This window comes from Mirounga angustirostris, unplaced genomic scaffold (assembly GCF_029215605.1).
Source record: "Mirounga angustirostris isolate CCGP_5_RB_7025 unplaced genomic scaffold, mMirAng1.0.hap1 SCAF_12, whole genome shotgun sequence".
Taxonomy (NCBI): Eukaryota; Metazoa; Chordata; class Mammalia; order Carnivora; family Phocidae; genus Mirounga; species Mirounga angustirostris.
In genome coordinates this window covers 40,764,454-40,781,238 of record NW_026991720.1, presented here as the reverse complement: position 1 = coordinate 40,781,238, position 16,785 = coordinate 40,764,454, and the positions used below count along the sequence as shown (strand labels likewise).

At 43.7% G+C, this 16,785-nt stretch overlaps 1 protein-coding gene across 1 annotated transcript in view; it reads right to left on the bottom strand.

The window, feature by feature from the left end:
* AOAH (acyloxyacyl hydrolase) overlaps positions 1 to 16,785 on the bottom strand; it is a 166,932-nt gene that overhangs the window by 26,789 nt on the left and 123,358 nt on the right. Inside the window, exons 14-15 of the mRNA XM_064575047.1 lie at positions 7,551 to 7,587; positions 6,727 to 6,801 (exon numbers count right to left, since the gene is read on the bottom strand). Coding sequence (XP_064431117.1) covers positions 6,727 to 6,801; positions 7,551 to 7,587 — 112 coding nt within the window. The remainder of the gene's footprint in view (positions 1 to 6,726; positions 6,802 to 7,550; positions 7,588 to 16,785) is intronic.

Sequence of the window (16,785 nt, the reverse complement as noted above, 5' to 3'; positions counted from 1 at the left end):
CCCCCCGGAAGCAAAAAGGACAAGAGACGATTTTCCCCTAGACCTCTCAGAAAAAGCATAGCCCTGCTGACACCTTGAGTTTGGACTTCTAAGCTCCAAAACTGTGCGAGTTGTTTGAAGTCACCCAGTGTGTGGTGTTTTGTTAAGGCAGCTATGGGGAACTTAATACAGATTCCAAACCAGGAAAAGTAAGTCTACTACTCACAGGCTGGACCTGAGGCATAAGTGACATGGAAGGAAGGGACAGAAAGAAGCCCCCAGGGATGTCCACTATTATCGCCTTTTTTAAATTTAATTTTTCTTTTTTGAAGATTTTATTTTTAAGTAGTCTCTGTACCCAACATGGGGCTCGAACTTACAACCCTGAGTCACATGCTCTACCTACTGAGGTAGCCAAGCGCCCCTCTACGGTTATCACTTCAAAGTGAGTTCCTAAATGGACATTGACGCTGCCATTTTGGAGGGAATTTTTCAAAATGTATCAACATTTGGGGCGCCTGGGTGGCTCAGTTGGTTAAGCATCTGACTCTTGATTTTGACTCAGGTCGTGATCTCAGGGTCATGAGATTGAGCCTGGAGTTGGGCTCCGCACACAGTGGGGAGTCTGCTTGAGATTCTCTCTCTCCCTCTGCCCCTCCCACTTGTGGGCACGAGCGGGTGCTCTCTCTCAAAAAAAAAAAAGTATCAACTTTTGAAGTTGGCTTAACTTTTGACCTTGAAATTTACAGTAGCATTTCCACAAATTTGCAAAGATGTACATACAAGTATTGCAACATTGTGCTAAATAGTGTAAAGTTAGAGAAAGCCAAAAAGCCTGGTTGTATAAATGTTAGTGCATCCATGAGGTAGAAGGCTATACGGGCACTAAAAAGAAAGAAGTAACTAATACAAGTGATAGTTATACAACATTCTGAATTACTAAATGCCGCTGAATTGTTCACTTTAAAATGGTTAATTTTATATGATGTAAATTTTATCTCAATACAATAAAAAAATTAAAAAATGAAGTAGTTTGTATTAGCACGGTAAAGACTGCTAAAAAAGTATTGTTGATTGAAAAGAACAAATTACAGAGCAGTAAGCATACTATTATTTCATTTCAATGAATATTAATCAGCCTGTAAATTAGAATTTGCATAGAAAATATCTGGAAGCAAATACATTAAACTGTCTCCATTGGTTAGCTTGGAGCAGGCTGGTGGGGGCGCTGGTAGGGAGTGATTATGGGGAAACTCACTTCCTACACCCTGTATTATTTGAACTTTTCACAACAGATATTATTTTGTAATCAGAAAAATAATAAAAATAAAACAGATTCTCATATTATTTTTATTCTCTCTCAAGGAAGGGGGAAAAAAACCGGACTCCACCTAAGCTTTAGTGGAAGCAGAAAGCATTGTAGTTTTATGTCATTTGTCCTCCACCTATTTCACTTAGTCAAATAAAATCACTTTCTAAATTACTGCTATCCAGAGGTGACAGGCTGGTCACGGATGCAAAGATCACTTTGGCTCATTTGTGACAAACAATATGTACCCATACGGAGGAGAAGGCAGAATAAGGCTGATGTTAGGGGTTACCAGTAAGGTCTTAGCTGTGGGTGGTGTACATCCTTCTACACTACCTATTGGTTTGCTTAGGACTCTCCCAACCTGCCTGAAAAAAAAAAAAAGAAAAGAAAAGAAAGAAAGATGTCCTATTTTACAAAACCCCCCGCGTATAGAACAGAATGCTAAATTCATGTTTTTTGTTACCTTGGAAAAAATCATACTACTTTATGAGTAAAAATCTCCCTAACCTGAATAAAAAGCTCTCATAAGGATGGATATGAGAATAGGTTGCCTACCTACTAAGGACCGAAGGCTGGGTAGGGGCTTTGGCTTGACTTGCATATGTGCAGAAGTGCTAGAAGGATCCCAGTTTGTGAAGAGGATTCAGGCTGCCTTGTGGGTTTTCTCAGCCCAGAGGACCCAGCCAGAGTAACCAGGTTTGATATTCACTGTGTGTGTGGGGTGACAGCAGGGGTGAAATGGAAGCAAGCCGGTGTCCGTACCCTATCTTCCCCCATCGGTAAGGTGAGCGCATACTGCTTATTAACTTTTGCTTTGGCACTTCAGTTTTGTTGTGTTTTTTGCCTTTTCCTGCTGATACACTAGCGCCTTGGCACAAAGCAATTATGCTGAGCTATGACTCTCCAATCACATAAAGCCAAGATGAGTTAAGATGGAGAAAAGTCTCCCAAACTCCCTATTTAATGATTATTTTTTGGCTAGACATACAACCCTGATGGTAACAAATATTCTGAGCTAATTTGTGCTTTTGCAAGAGCACCCCATAACTGAAGCAAGCACAACCCAAATGGCTAATTACTAAGTGAAATCAAAATGGAAGCCTTGGTGTTGCTGGCGAAACATTCTCTAGTCATCTTTGCTCCATTATGCACAGCTACGTTAAGTTACATATGTGCGTTATCAGTTAAACACTTTAATGTGCATAGCAAAATTAACTGATTCTTTTTTTTTTTTTTTTTAAGTAAGCTCTAGGCCCATCGTGGGGCTTGAACTTACAACCGCAAGATCAAGAGTCACATGTTTTACTGATTAAGCTAGACAGGCGCCCCCAAATTGACTGATTCTTAGTTCAGGCAAGGGCAAATGGGTCTAAGTGACAGGCGGTGGGTCAGCCCTTCTGGATGCCATAGAATGTGCCTTCTGACTTTGTCCCTGAAAAATTCTCAATGCCATTTTGATCTGTGTACTCCTTCTCCTCTGGTGGTTTTTGAGGAGACTCAGCACTAGTATTGTGGAGACCAGAGTCCCAGCGGTTTGGAAAACATCTCCTAGGCCTTCTCTGATGTCCACTGCAGACTGAACGGGCTGAGCTGGAAGCGTCTAACCCTTTTGTGCCCACATGTGCTGGAACCTGTGTGAGGTCCACTTTGCCAGCCCAGCTTTGCCTGCGCACCCCAGTGCCCTCCATCCCTCCGCACACCCTGGTGAGCTCACACCAGTCACTCAGACAGAGAGGTGAGGGGTTAGGGGTGCTGAGCTTACAGAGGGCAAGCCTGGGGGATGTGATGAGAGAGCACTGGCGTCCCGGGCTGGGATCTCACAGGCCAGGAGCATGCAGGGGGCCGAAGAGAAAGAGCCTTGCCCCTTGGGTGGCTCAGAGCCTGTCCTCGTCCTCAGGGATTGTGTCTGATCTTGAAAATGAGCCTCGTGACTTGGGTGCAGGGCCGGCTGTGATCCTTCCATTACCCTGGCAGCTATTTGAGCCAGATTTCACCTGGCTGAGGCCAGAGAGATGTGCCCCCTCTTAAGGAAGAAGGCAAACAGCCTCTGTGGAAAGTATTTCCCAGAAGTAGAGCTGAAGGCCAGAGACGTGTCCTGACTGAGTGCTCAGCCCTCACTCAAGCTAGCATTTGGGTTCTCTCAGCAGCCAGGCAACCATAGGGAGCCCTTTCCTTCAGGCCAGCCAGCTGTAATCACATCACTATCCTCCTCCCGCGCACCCCCCCCAGGCTTCTTGACACAGACTGGGGAGGAGCTAGGGATGCACCGGGCCCACGTTACCCCATGCATAGAGGTCCTGGGTCCCTGAAAGTGGGGGTGACCTGGAACATGCTGGCTGGTTGGGAACCTCCTTATCCTTCCCTTGGCCACCCCTGCCTCGACTGAGGAGGCTGGGAGAAAGAACTCCTCTGGGCATTCCCTTCCCTGCTGGTTTTTCTACCACTTGATTGGATGGAATGGATTGTTTCCTGCCAGTGCAGTCTCCTTAGGGCCAGTGACCTATCAGCACATTGGCTGGTTTCCTCTTTTTTATTAAAAAAAAAATGTTTTTTTAATTTAAATTCAATTAATTAACATATGTTATTGGTTTCAGAGGTAGAGGTCAGTGATTCATAATACCCAGTGCTTATTACATCACGTGCCTCCCTTAATGTCCATCACCCAGTTACCCCTGCTGGTTTCCTCTTAATGCAGTGCTGATTGGCTGTCCTAGTGACATCGGAAGCATTGGCATTGCAGAAAAGAAATGCTTGGGTGCCAGGGGACACAGACAACCCTTGTAGGGTGGTCCTGGTTCTTTTCATTAGGTGAAAAATGTACAATTAATTTTGTCTAGGTCCACCATAAAAAAATGGAAGCATGTCAAAATACGTGGCTAGTATTAGATGTTTTATAATTCTATCTCACTTCTGGCAATTTCGACATTCTTCTCAGGGATGTCATGTTGTGGGGTGGAGGAAGCGTTTATGGTTTGAGGCCCTTAAAGCCATTTCCCTTTCCCAGGCCGCCCCTGCTACTCATGGTTCTGCTGCTGTAGCTCACTCAAATTTGCCCTATTTCCAGGCATTTTTCTCCTTTTGTATCACAGACATTCCAGAGTTTTCAAGGGGAGTGATAGGAAAAGCCAGGGGAAGCTGGGTTAGCTTTGGCCAAACTGAGTAGAGTCACAGGGAAAGCTGTGTTCGTCTATGTTACTTTTCTTCTTAAATTCCAGACATTAAAAAGCTATCTTCCAATCATGACCTTCATTCATTTAGCACGTATTTATTGAGTAACTGCGTGAGTTTGGAGAATTGAGAGAGAAGCACATGACTGCATTATTTCAGTAAATGCTAGCGTCATCATAAAAAAAGGAAAGAAAAAAGTCAAGCAAATATCCCCAAACTTGTTCCAGGATGGACTTATTATGCAACTCGTTGCTGGCTTGAGCTTTTTATGAGATCGCTTTGCTCATTTTGGGTTGTCTACTCCACCTTGCCGTGCTGGCAGATGGGGAGGTATAGCTGCCATCTGTCTGTATTTTTCTAACCCTGCCACAGGACATTGCGAAGTGGGCACTGCAGGGACATCCCACGCTGCCAACCCCGTTCTTTCCCCCACATGCTCGCTGCTCCTCTGCCCAGATCCCTGGCGGGGGGAGAGACTGGCACACGTCTCTGGCTGATGTCTGCCTGCCCTTTGGCTCCTTGGAAAAGGAAAAGCAAGCCTGGGCTGGAAGGGCCTCTGAGTAAGCAGGTTCTGCTGGAAAATGCAGTTGCAGGGGTTTGGGCTCTTGGAGTCAAAGCCTCTTTCTGCAGGTGTCCTGGGCTCACTATCCCCAGTTTGCTCTGTGTCCCCTCTGGGGGAACATGATCCAGAGGCTGGAGGGGCATTGGCTGATGTCACATAGGTTCATTCTGTTTTGTGATGGGGCTGGGGCTGAAGCTCAGTGCTTCTCCTTCCCTAAGCTCCTTGCGGTCAGGCACTGTGGGCTCTTTGCCATTATGTCCCAGAGCCTGGCACAGCATTTGGCACATCATAGGTGGTCAATACATATGTTTAAAAAAGTGATTGCCTAAAAGAAAGTGGTTAAGGCAGGTGTGGACTATGGAAAGAGCACAGAACTTCATCAGAGAACCTGGTCTGCCTCTCAACCTTGCTACTCATAGCAACATAAGCGAGTTCCTTAACCTTGCTGAACCCGTTTCTGCATCTATAAAACAGGGGCAATCATGCTTTCCTCTTAAGGCTGCTGTGGGGATGAGATGATCTAGGGAGTGGTGTGACTCTTGGTTCATGGAGAGTTTGGGGGGTGTTTGCTATTTACCAGCGAGTTCCATGTGGCTCATCACAGACGTTGGGACTTGGGACCCCAGGGTGGGGCCTTGGGAGCCTTGGGGTTCTGGGGAGGGTGGTAAACCAGCCCAGGGGGTGCCAAGGCAGGGTCTAGCACATCAGCATCTCTTCATCGCAGCATGGTATTTCCTGACCTGCATTCACTTCACTAATTAGGTCTACACCTCCTTCACTGTGAGAGTTCCAGGGCTCTCCTACCTCATGGAGGTGTTGGTGAGAGCAAACACACTTTACTAATATTGAACTGGGTTTTTAACACAGGCTTAGAAAGCGTGGTGAGTGAAAGCAAGGGACGGGCAGTGAGTAGGATGACCTACTTCTAGTATCTCTTGGTTTGGAGGCCGGCTCTGCCATTAATCAATTAATCAGGCAAGTCACATAATCTCTCTTGGCTTTACTTTTCTGTTTTCTAAAATGGTGGGTGGGTGGCTACTGGGGAGTTGTTCTAGATCTGATCTCACCTTTTTTTTTTCTTTCTTTCTTTTTGGCCACAATCACAGGACAGATGGAATTCACATGTGCAGCATATTCTTAGGGGTACACACAATTTTTGAGAAACCTTCCAAAATGTTATGGGAGACTAAGGCATTCAACATTTTGAAATCACTACAGATATTAGCCGGTTAGCAAAACTGTTTTCATACTATGGGCCATGGACATAAGTAGGACTGGCTGTAAATTATACACAGTTTGTTTGTGAATGCTCTGAGTCTACGCTGTCTCTACCACATCAGAATGTGAGTGAGGAACCTATTCTTATGGGGTAGCTATAATTCGGCTTTATTTTACTTAAAAGGCCACAATATTCAGTCTTGGATTCTTGGCTAGAAGCAGCATATATCTTGTGATACAACTGAGAACTTGTATTGTGACATACCCATTTGTTGGGAATCAGAGCAGAGAATTAATGGGTCAGATATTTTTTAAAGGGTCTTTAAGCTTTATGCGTTGGTTCTATCAATTTCATATGCCTCTAGGACTTGCTAAGACAGAGAAATTCAACTCAACAGCAGGCTAGTGTAACACAGTGGAGTGGAGAAGAGAAGAGGGGGACCCCAGAGTCCAAGCATTTTCAAAACCTTCTTTCTCCATAACTCACCCTTTGCAGACATCATTTCCAATCATGGCGTATATGACGATGGCTGGATGGTCCAACAGTTGGTTCCTAGACAAACTGAGAAGCCAGAGATGGACTCTGAATGGCAAGCCCTCAGAAACTGAACTTCGTCACAGCCAATGTCACAGCCTAGGCCCGTGAAAGGATCTTTGTGTGTCTCCCACTTTGGTAACTTTTTGCTATTTTTCTTTCATTTCAGAATCACTCTTCCCATTTCCCCCTTCTTCTGTATAATCTGTAAATTACTTCCCCATGAGGGAAAGACCACATAAATGCATAGAATTGAAAAGAGTGGATTGAAGTCTCCAGGAGGCGCACACGGTACCATCTTCTTAGGATTTTTCACAGTGTTTGTCCTCAAGTGTTACTGGCTTCCTTCTGTCCAGATTTGTAGGACATCCTGATGGCTGAGCTCCTGTATTGAACTTTCAAAATTCCAGGGTTTCCCAAGGTTTCCATTCTGGGCACCCAGGGCCTTGTTTCTGAATTTTAAGCTCAAAATGAGCACATTAAGTAGGAAAATGAAATAAATTTTTTTTTTGCCCTTTTTCAGCTACTTTGGCTAGACTTAAGTTTGACCCCCTTTGTATGCATTTTTATGATCCTTCTTCAAGGACATATGCAAATTAATCACTTCCTATGTCCACTGGCCCAAGAAGTGATAATGTTCCAGTGTTTGGGAGTGACTAGCAAGGTACTGGTGCTCAGTACAAGTGATTACCGGGTGAAAACAGAGGGTTTCCCTTCTTTCTTCACAATGAGAAATCCAATCTAAAAACAACTTCATATATCCCTCTTTCACTTACGTTTCTAGAAATCTCTCCAGGTTTTGGGAAGATGCACCTGAATAATTAAAATTAAGAAAATAATTAAAGTTAGTGAGTTCAATTCAACACTATCAGTATGATAATCTGATTGACTGAAATCATGGAGAAGCCTTACTGTGCAGCCAGAGGTCGTCCGCACCATCACAGGGACGGTAATGACTTCATCCTAGAACTCTCCTTAATGGGTTTTCTGTTTACTTGGTATTATGTTAACATTATCCTAAATTCTTTGGATATTCAGGTCTCAAGATATTTCCTAAGCATGAATGAGTAAGCTTTCTAGTAGATGCAAGAAAATGATATACATCTATCTCCAAAAGGAGACTACCCCAAAGATTAAGGAATTGGGTGAGGGATGAGAAGAAGTAAAAAGGATTCTTTGAGAACCACCTATCCCCCTAGAAAGCCCTATTTAATCACCTGCTGCTACCCCTGCTCACTCCTGAGGCTCCTCCTGGTTGGCTGGCCTGTGCAAGGTTCAGATTGTACAGGGCCTAGATTTCAACTCCTATCATGACATGAATGACCATCCTCACTCTACCCCTGCTACCACCTGTAATGTATCTCTTCCATGAAAACTGTATTCACTGAATACTCATTTTACTGTAGACACTCGGTGAGGCACTTATATTATTAGTTCATTTAGGCCTTCGCACAACTCTGGGAGGTAGGTACAGTCGTATTCCCATTTTATAGATGAGGAAACTGAGGTGTACTTAAGTGAGTTTCCTAAAAAAAATGGAGAACTGAAATTCGAACCCAGTCCCTTCTGTCTGTAATACTGAGCTCTGGTATTGCTCCTCTAGGCTGGGAGTCTAGAAAAAGTGAACCCAAAGAGGTTTACTGCTAGTTTGTCCCTTGGAGGCTGGTCTGCAGTAACAAGTGAGTAATCATCAGATGGGTGGTACAACTCATGGGACAAGGCAGATTCTCCTGTAATTTCCAGCCATGGAAGCTTGGGGGCAGGTGCATTGTATGGCAGAGTCAGTGAATGTTCTTAAGGATCCACATGGGAAAAGGGGGCCTGCACAGCTGTGAAGGCCATGAAAGCCCATGTACCCTTGAAGCAGTGGGGCCTCTTCTTCACGTACAGCTGGAATCAGACTAGACCGGAAGCGCTGACGTTCTCTGGGTTGATTCAGGAATGACAGTACATTAAACGAAGGTTGCTTCCTTTCCTCTTTTATTGCAGTAGAATATACAGCCATCAGCTTTACCATTTTAGCTTTTTTTGAGCCTACAATTAAGTGGCATTAAGTACATTCACATTATGGTGCAACCATCCGCACTATCCATCTCTAGAACTTTTCCATCATTGCAAATTGAATCCCTGTACTCATTAATGAATAACTAGGTACCACATATAGGTAGGATCATTGAATATTTGTCTTTTTGTGCCTGGCTTATTTCATGTAGTTTTCACAGTTCATACATTTGTAGCGTGTCAGACTATCCATTCTTTTAAAGGCTGAATAATTTTCCATTGTATGGATATACATCATCTGGGTTGTCCGTTCATCCAGATTGTCCCTTGTTGATAGGCACTTGCTTTGTTTCTATCTTTTGGCTATTGTGAATAATGCTACTATGAACCCTGGTGTACAAGTATCTGTTTAGGTGCCTCCTTTCAATGCTTTTAGGTATATACCTAATTGAAATTGCTGGACCATATGGTAGTGCTATGTTTAATTTTTTTTGAGAAACTGCCATACTGTTTTTATTTCCTTTATGTAGTGAAGTGGGGTATATTCAATAAGCACACTAACATAGAAATTAAGAGCAGTCAGTTCATCTCAGCACGCGTGCATTCCTTCACCCTCTCCATTCATTTGCCAACCACCTGCCATGTGCCTGACATACTGCCACATGCCTGTAAGAAATTGAAGATGGGTGGGACACAGCCTCTATATCTGAGGAGCCGCGTCTATAGGGGTAAGGTTTAATGCAAATCCAAACCCAACACTTGAAAAGAGGAAAGCCCAATGTGATTTCAGCCTCTTATCTCTGCTCAGAGAATGTGCCAGATTTTTACAACACCGAGTCCTAAATGTAGACTCCAAGTATTTCTGGATGTTAGATTGCTCCTTACTGTTCTCAAGAGGGAGGAGAAGGAGGACAGCCAATGCCTGCTGACATATCCTCTGGTGGCTCACTCATCTCAGCTGGGCCTTTCATTCAGTTCCAGCCCCATGACTCTCAGCTTCCTGTTTTCAGTATGATAACAATCAAGAGGTGTTTAATTCTCACACTTTGATTTTTCTCTTAATGAGAAATGAAAACTAATGAAAGCTCAAGCCATGAGTGGGAAAAAAATTAAAGGACCAGGTCAGGCCAATAATTTCCTCATTATCCAGAGTACAGCTGGGAATTTGAGGTGCAGAGCACCCACAGAGCTTGAGGAAAATCAAAATGAGAACTTGTCATGGCTTGCCACATAGGCAGCCCCCTCCCCTGCCCACACCACCCACATCCCTTTGCTGCTTAGGACAAGAATGGCAGGCCAACTGCAACCGGGTGCGGTGAGTTTAGAAACAGCAATCATAAACAACCACTCAAAAGAGAGGACGTGCCTACTCTTCTTTACCCAAATGCTAATTTTTTTTTTCTGGTGAATATTTATATTATAAGCACAGAATTCTCTGCGCTCTAGAGTTGTTGCGCCTTCCACAATTTACATTTCCTTTTGGGAATCTTCATTTGATGAGATTATGTAATTAGCTTAGGTAATTCCCACATCACTTTCTCTTTTTTTTTTTTTTAAAGATTTTATTTATTTATTTGAGAGAGAGAGAATGAGAAACAGAGAGCATGAGAGGGAGGAGGGTCAGAGGGAGAAGCAGACTCCCCTCTGAGCAGGGAGCCCGATGCGGGACTCGATCCCGGGACTCCAGGATCATGACCCGAGCCGAAGGCAGTCGCTTAACCAACTGAGCCACCCAGGCGCCCTCACTTTCTCTTCTTAATTCCCTCTTCCTGTCGTTCTGCTATTCTTTTGAAGCCCCATCAACATTTGCTGTTTCTCTCCCTCCCGAGCTCTATTGTCTTTCTGCTCCTGGATATAGACTTCTTCTCAGCTGCTGATTTTGCTGTTGCCATTGTAGAAAATACTGAAGCAGCTGGACCTGGAAGATGTGAGCAGGAAAGAAAGGCAGCTCCTAGCCTGTGGGATGCAGCAAAACAAGGGGGGCATTTGAAGAACTGCCACCACCCTTGAGAGGTCCATAGTCTAGTCTCTACAGTTAGAAAAGATGTGACTATGAAAGAGGGGCATTCGATTTATTCATCAAGGCGGCCCAAAGGAGAATCTACCTGTCCACAGTTAAGGGAAGAAGGGGGTCTTTTTGGCCATCGAAGTCTGAATTCTGGTTCATTCAGTGCCTTTTAAATGAGGAATAGTGCTTTGCAAGAAGAGAAGAAGGGTTTCACATACTCTCAGCATTGGCGGCAAGTGTTTCATATCCTGGGCATTCAAATCAACTGGTAAGATACTTTTAATGGACTTCTAAATGAGCTTGCAACTTTCTGCACTTGGCCCAGAGTAGGAGCACTCAGTCTCAAATTCTTCATGGAAAAAGACAAGGTATATTTAAATATAACAGGTCTTCCTAAATTAACGCATTACCTTGATAATATTTATGGAGTACTTACTCTGTGTCAGGCATTGCAATAGATGCTGGGGACACGTCAGAAAATAGAAAAGACATGGTCCCTATTCTCGTGAAGCTTATAGTCATGAAACAGGTAATGAACATAAAGTGTTAGAATTCCAAGAAGCCCTGAAGAAGTCATGTGAAGCTGTGTACTGAAAGAAAAGTAGGTGTTTCCTTTCTTGAAGTTCTAAGACAAGAACTTGTTAATTAATTTCCAATAAAATACCTGATGCATTCTTACACATGACTCAGAAAGAAATCTCTAGTTGAATGCCATCTTGGTTATAACTATCTGAATAGGACAGGGGCAGATCCAGGTTTCAAGTTCTGAAGCTTATATAATTTGGGGAATCCTCTTTAAGGAAAAGGACACAAAACACGAAAATGAGACCTGACATAAAGGGAAGCCACAGTGGAAAGAGACAAGGGTGTTAACCAATTGTGGTTAAATATCTTAAGTTGACAAATTTTACAAACTCATATGGTCACCAGGCTTGGGGGCAGGAGGCTGGCCTTCAGCTGCAGCCTCATTAGCTTCATAACTCTGCCTCTTGGTGCTCCTTAGAGGTCATGTGTGAAGTCTTGGGGCATCAGCACTGGGTGAGACCTCCAAGAGCATGTGATCAGGCAGCCCACTTTACAGAGGAGGCCCAGAGACAGAAAGAGACTTGGTCAAGTCCTACAGCTAGTAGCAGTAATCCATTTCAAATGCCAGTTTAACAATAGACATTAGTAACTACTGAAATAGATCAAGTGGCCTTGAGTCTAGGTCGGGAGATATCAGAGGACAACAAAATGCTAACCTTCAGCTGGTTTGGTAGTACTCCTAATTCTGGTTTTCTTCTTCAATTGACCTGCTGCTATTTGCTTTTCGCAGCCCTCCAGTGCCTGTTCCATACTTTCTGACCAGGTTTCACAGCTGTATTCTGTGGGCCAGACTAGGTGGAGCATACTTACTCTATTGTACCCAGAACCAGAAACCTAAAAAGCATTATAGAGAGTATAAAATGTTCATGGAAAATGTGTTGTCATACATGGACCTAAAGTAAATCCAATAATTTTTTTTTAACTTTCATCAGATTTTAAATAATGCAGATTTGACTCATATTTTTATATTTGAAGAAGCATTTTGAAGAGTATGACTTGTATAAATCCAGTTAAAAAAATCAGCCATAAGAAATTTAAATTCTTTCTTTTCCCTAAAAATGTTTGCTTGTGATAAGTAGAAACATTCAGACTAATACATTGACCTTGAGCTCAAAATACTAGGCACTTAATAATTGTTTGCTGTGACAGTTTCTGATGGTGTTTCTACTACTGAAAATGCTTTCAAATTCACAAGTGTGGTTCTAAATTTCTGTGACAAACTAGATAAATGATTCTCCCAAACATGTATTTTTAAAAGAATGTAACAGCCTTCCCAGCGTGGTGCTCATCTGCCTCCTAGTCTCAAAACTTGACAAAGCTTCACAAACATCCTTCAGCCACGCTGAACTCTCGTCCTTTTTCCCAAAGATATTTTGTCCTTGGAGCCTCTTTGCACTGAGTCACCCTCTCCCTCTGCTTTTTGGATTCCTTTTTTTTTTTCTGCAGGGTGCTCTGCTCAAATAGACCTTGTCGGTGAAGTTTTCCTATCCTTCTCCAGGCAGAGGTAAATGCCTGTCATCTCCAGAGACCTCAACCTACCTCTCTTTTAGTGTCATTTCACAAGAACCATAGTTGTCCCCTTATTCGTCCCTCTTTTCCATTTAGTTATGCTCTCCTTGAAGGCAGGGACGTTGTCCTGTTCATCTTTCTATTTCTAGAAGCTATTACAATATTGGAGAGGAAACAGAGGGAGTGGTGGGGGCAAAATCAAATGGAAAACAAGAAGGAGGAAAGTAAAAGAGAAGACCAGAGGTAAAGGCACATCCCAGCAAGGTTTGGAGCCAATAAAAAACCCAGCAAGTTCATGTAAGCTGTCAACACAAGTAACAGTGAACTTTCCCCATGTGTCCCTTATCTTAAGCCCTAAACAAAAGGGATCTACTGAAAGGAGACCCGTAAGACTTCAGGAACCCTTGCCATTGACAATGACATAAAATAGTAGAAGATATTTGCTTCTAAATTCGCCATTGGTAAGTGCAGATTCAAGAGGTACAGGATGGAAATCTTTTTTTTTTTTTTTTAAAGATTTTATTTATTTATTTATTTGAGAGAGAGAATGAGAGAGAGAGAGCACATGAGAGGGGGGAGGGTCAGAGGGAGAAGCAGACTCCCTCCCGAGCAGGGAGCCCGATGCGGGACTCGATCCCGGGACTCCAGGATCATGACCTGAGCCGAAGGCAGTCACTTAACCGACTGAGCCACCCAGGCGTCCCTACAGGATGGAAATCTTGACCTAACAGAAGAATGGAAAGCTCACACTCTTCACATTATGATCATTGTCAGGTGCTCTGCTTCAAACTGGATGAAATGCAGGGACCAAGGAGAAGCCAGAAAGGGCTGCAGAGATAAATCCTAAGAAATTGCTGCACTTGGATCAGAATGTCTCCATTGTTTAATGATTCTTGGAGACTGAAAGCCTTGAAAGTTTTAAAAGAGGGAATAAATCCCCCTAACTAAAAGGAGGGAAATGTGTCCCTCTATATGAAACGTGTCAGATTGAAATGTTTTTCTTCCAAAAGTTTCTACTATAATCAAACATTGTATCTTGGAGATACATTTGGTCCTTAGGAGAAATAACAAGTTTTGATACCTGCAGGCACATAGCCTATCTGAATTTATCTTTTAGATCAAGCATCTCAAAAATTGGTATTAAAATCGGGCTTTGTTGCTGTGAGCACAGTGGATCATGGCTCCCAAATAGAGATGTCATAGTTGTTTTGTTATAAATAATTTCTGTCACCTCCTCTCAACATTTTGGGTTGAGACCAAAAACTCGACCCAGGGGTTGGGTTCACTAAATACTTTCCTGAGGGCCTACTTCCACTTGGCAAGGTAACTTCTTTGCTTCTCTCCAGGACTCTGTGGCTTTTAAAAAATTGTCTGAAAATTTTCCTTTTCGCAATGATTTCCAGAAAGTTGCAATAATTTACAAAGATTGAAATAATTTACAAAAAGTTGCAAAGATAGAACAAAGGATTTGTACCTTCCCTTTACCCAAACTCCCTAAGTGGGAACATCTCTCACAATCATAGTACCGTGATCAAAATCAGGGACTTCGCACTGGTACAAGCTATTGCCTCAACTCTAGACCAATTCAAATTTCACTGATTGTCCCACTAGTGGGTCAGCCCAAATCAGATCCAACACTTTCTGGGTCAGTCCAACTCAGGATCACATACTGCATTCAGTCTCATGTCAGTTTAGTCTCCTTTAATCTGGACTAATGCCTCAGTGTTTTTTGACCTGGACCCTTTTGAAGGGTACTGAACAATTATTTTATAGAGGGCCCTTCGAATCTGAGTTTGTCTTATGTTTCCTCCTGATTAGATTCAGGCTATGCATTTTTGTCAAGAACATAATAGCAGATGCTCAATTAGCTAGTTGAAGGTAAAAAAATCTATTTTGTTGGAGACTAGAGATCATGAGGCAGGGTGGTGGTTGTAATGAAAATAATAAGTTCTTGTATGTATCACTGAATTCAGCAAAGCCTGGATTAATACTCATTTATAGTTTGTTTTTTCATCCTTCTTTTACCTTTTTTCTTGCCTATCCCTTTCTGAGAGGACCACTTTTGATAAAGAGGGAAGGCCGGCACAGAATGCTGGGTCGGGGTATCTAATTCTGATCACCTACCTCTCCAGGGCAGGTGTTGGTTGTTCTAGACACTGAAGGTAGTAACGATGTAGTAAAGATGGTGGCTTTAGAGGCCAGACTCTGAAAGGGGGACAGCCTGGTGTGGTTGGGAGCAGGGCAGACATGCTCTGACACGGCTGGTATGATTCAGACCCAGGCTTGAGCTCTACCACTGACAAGCTGATGGACCATTAATCACCTAAGTTATTAAGCCCACCCAAACCCCAGTGTCCTCACCTATAAAATAGGGTTGCTTTGTGGATTAAATGGAGATAGAATATGTAACGTTCTCAGCACTGTGTCTGGGTGAGAGAAGGTACCTTTAATGAACTGAATACTTGTGTCCCTCCAAAATTCATGTTGAAAATCTAACCCCCGTTGTGAAGGTCTTTGGAGGTGGGGCCTTTGAGAGGAAATCAGGTCCAAAGGGTGGAGTTCTCATGAGCAGAACTGGTGCCCTTTCAGAAGAGGCGGAGAGCTAGTGTGCTTTCTTCCTGCCACGTCACAAGAGGAGACGACAAGAAGCCAGCAGTTTGCAAGCAGGGAGAGGGCTCTCACCCAGAACCCGGCCCTGCTGGTGTTCTCATCTCGGACTTCCAGCCTCTAACACTGTCAGAAACGAATTTCTGTTGTTTAGAAGCCACTCAGTCTGTGGGGTTTTTTGTTAAAGCAGTCTGAGCTAAGTCGGCAGGCAGTACTTATTATTAGCTGAAATCTATAAAAGTAATAATAGCACTAGTAACCTCACACAACTCTCCAGCTGCATCCACCCACCCAGCTAATGGACGCCCCCTGAGACGCGTGCCCTGACCTCGGTCCTGGACCGTATTCCCGGCTAGAATACATGATTAGCTGCCGAGGGCCTGAGAGGACATCAGTGTATTCTTTCTGGCTTTCTGGCTTGGAGTGAGGCCTGGTCTGGTGCTTCTGTGCCCCGGGCAAGCTCCTTTCTGGCACATCTCTTTAAGTCCAACAGCAGGATGGACAGCTCCCTCATGTCCACCCTTTTTAGAACATCTCTCAGAGACATCTTCTCTCCTCCTGCTTCTCAGCCAGGGCCTGGTCACCTTGCGGGAGCTCTTCCCCACTTTGGCACCTTCTGATTTGCTGTACATTGAAGTCCTTGTTCTACTTTTCCTTGAACAGTTCCTGGTCCCTCAGACTTGGGAGGGGGGCCGAAGCCTCAAACGGCCACAGGGGTCAGGTAGCTAAACCCCTAGTTCACCTGAAGGGGAGGCCACTACTCAGCTCCAACCGACTCTCACCAGGCAGGAGTGTGGCTGTGTTGCCAGGGCTGCTGATTTTTGGAGAGAAATAAAAAATGGATTTTTATGTAAAAGCTCTCGAGTTTTAAATATCAGCAACAAATCAAATTAAAAACAAAACACTTAAACATGCAGTGAGCCTGAAGACTGAGGTCTGATTTAGAATTTCAGAGTCATAGAGCTGGATGAACGTTGAGATTATCTGGTTGAAGCCCTTTATTTTACACATAGGGAAACTGAGGCCCAGAATGGGGAGGCATTCACTGAGGCTCTGGAGCCAGCCAGGGCTTGAAGGTGGTCACGCATGCATTAATGCTTAGTCTTCTTATCCTCTGTGCCCATTAGAGCGACTGGTGCTCAGAAATATCAGCAGAGACAACGAAGGCATGGAGAGGAATTTAGGGCTCACCTCTCCCCAGACTTTTCACTGGAGAGCAACAGGAAAGAGCTGTACTGTGCTGTGGTACATGAATAAGGTGATTTTCTTGGCTGGCATCTCGGGGGCTGCATCTCAGAGCA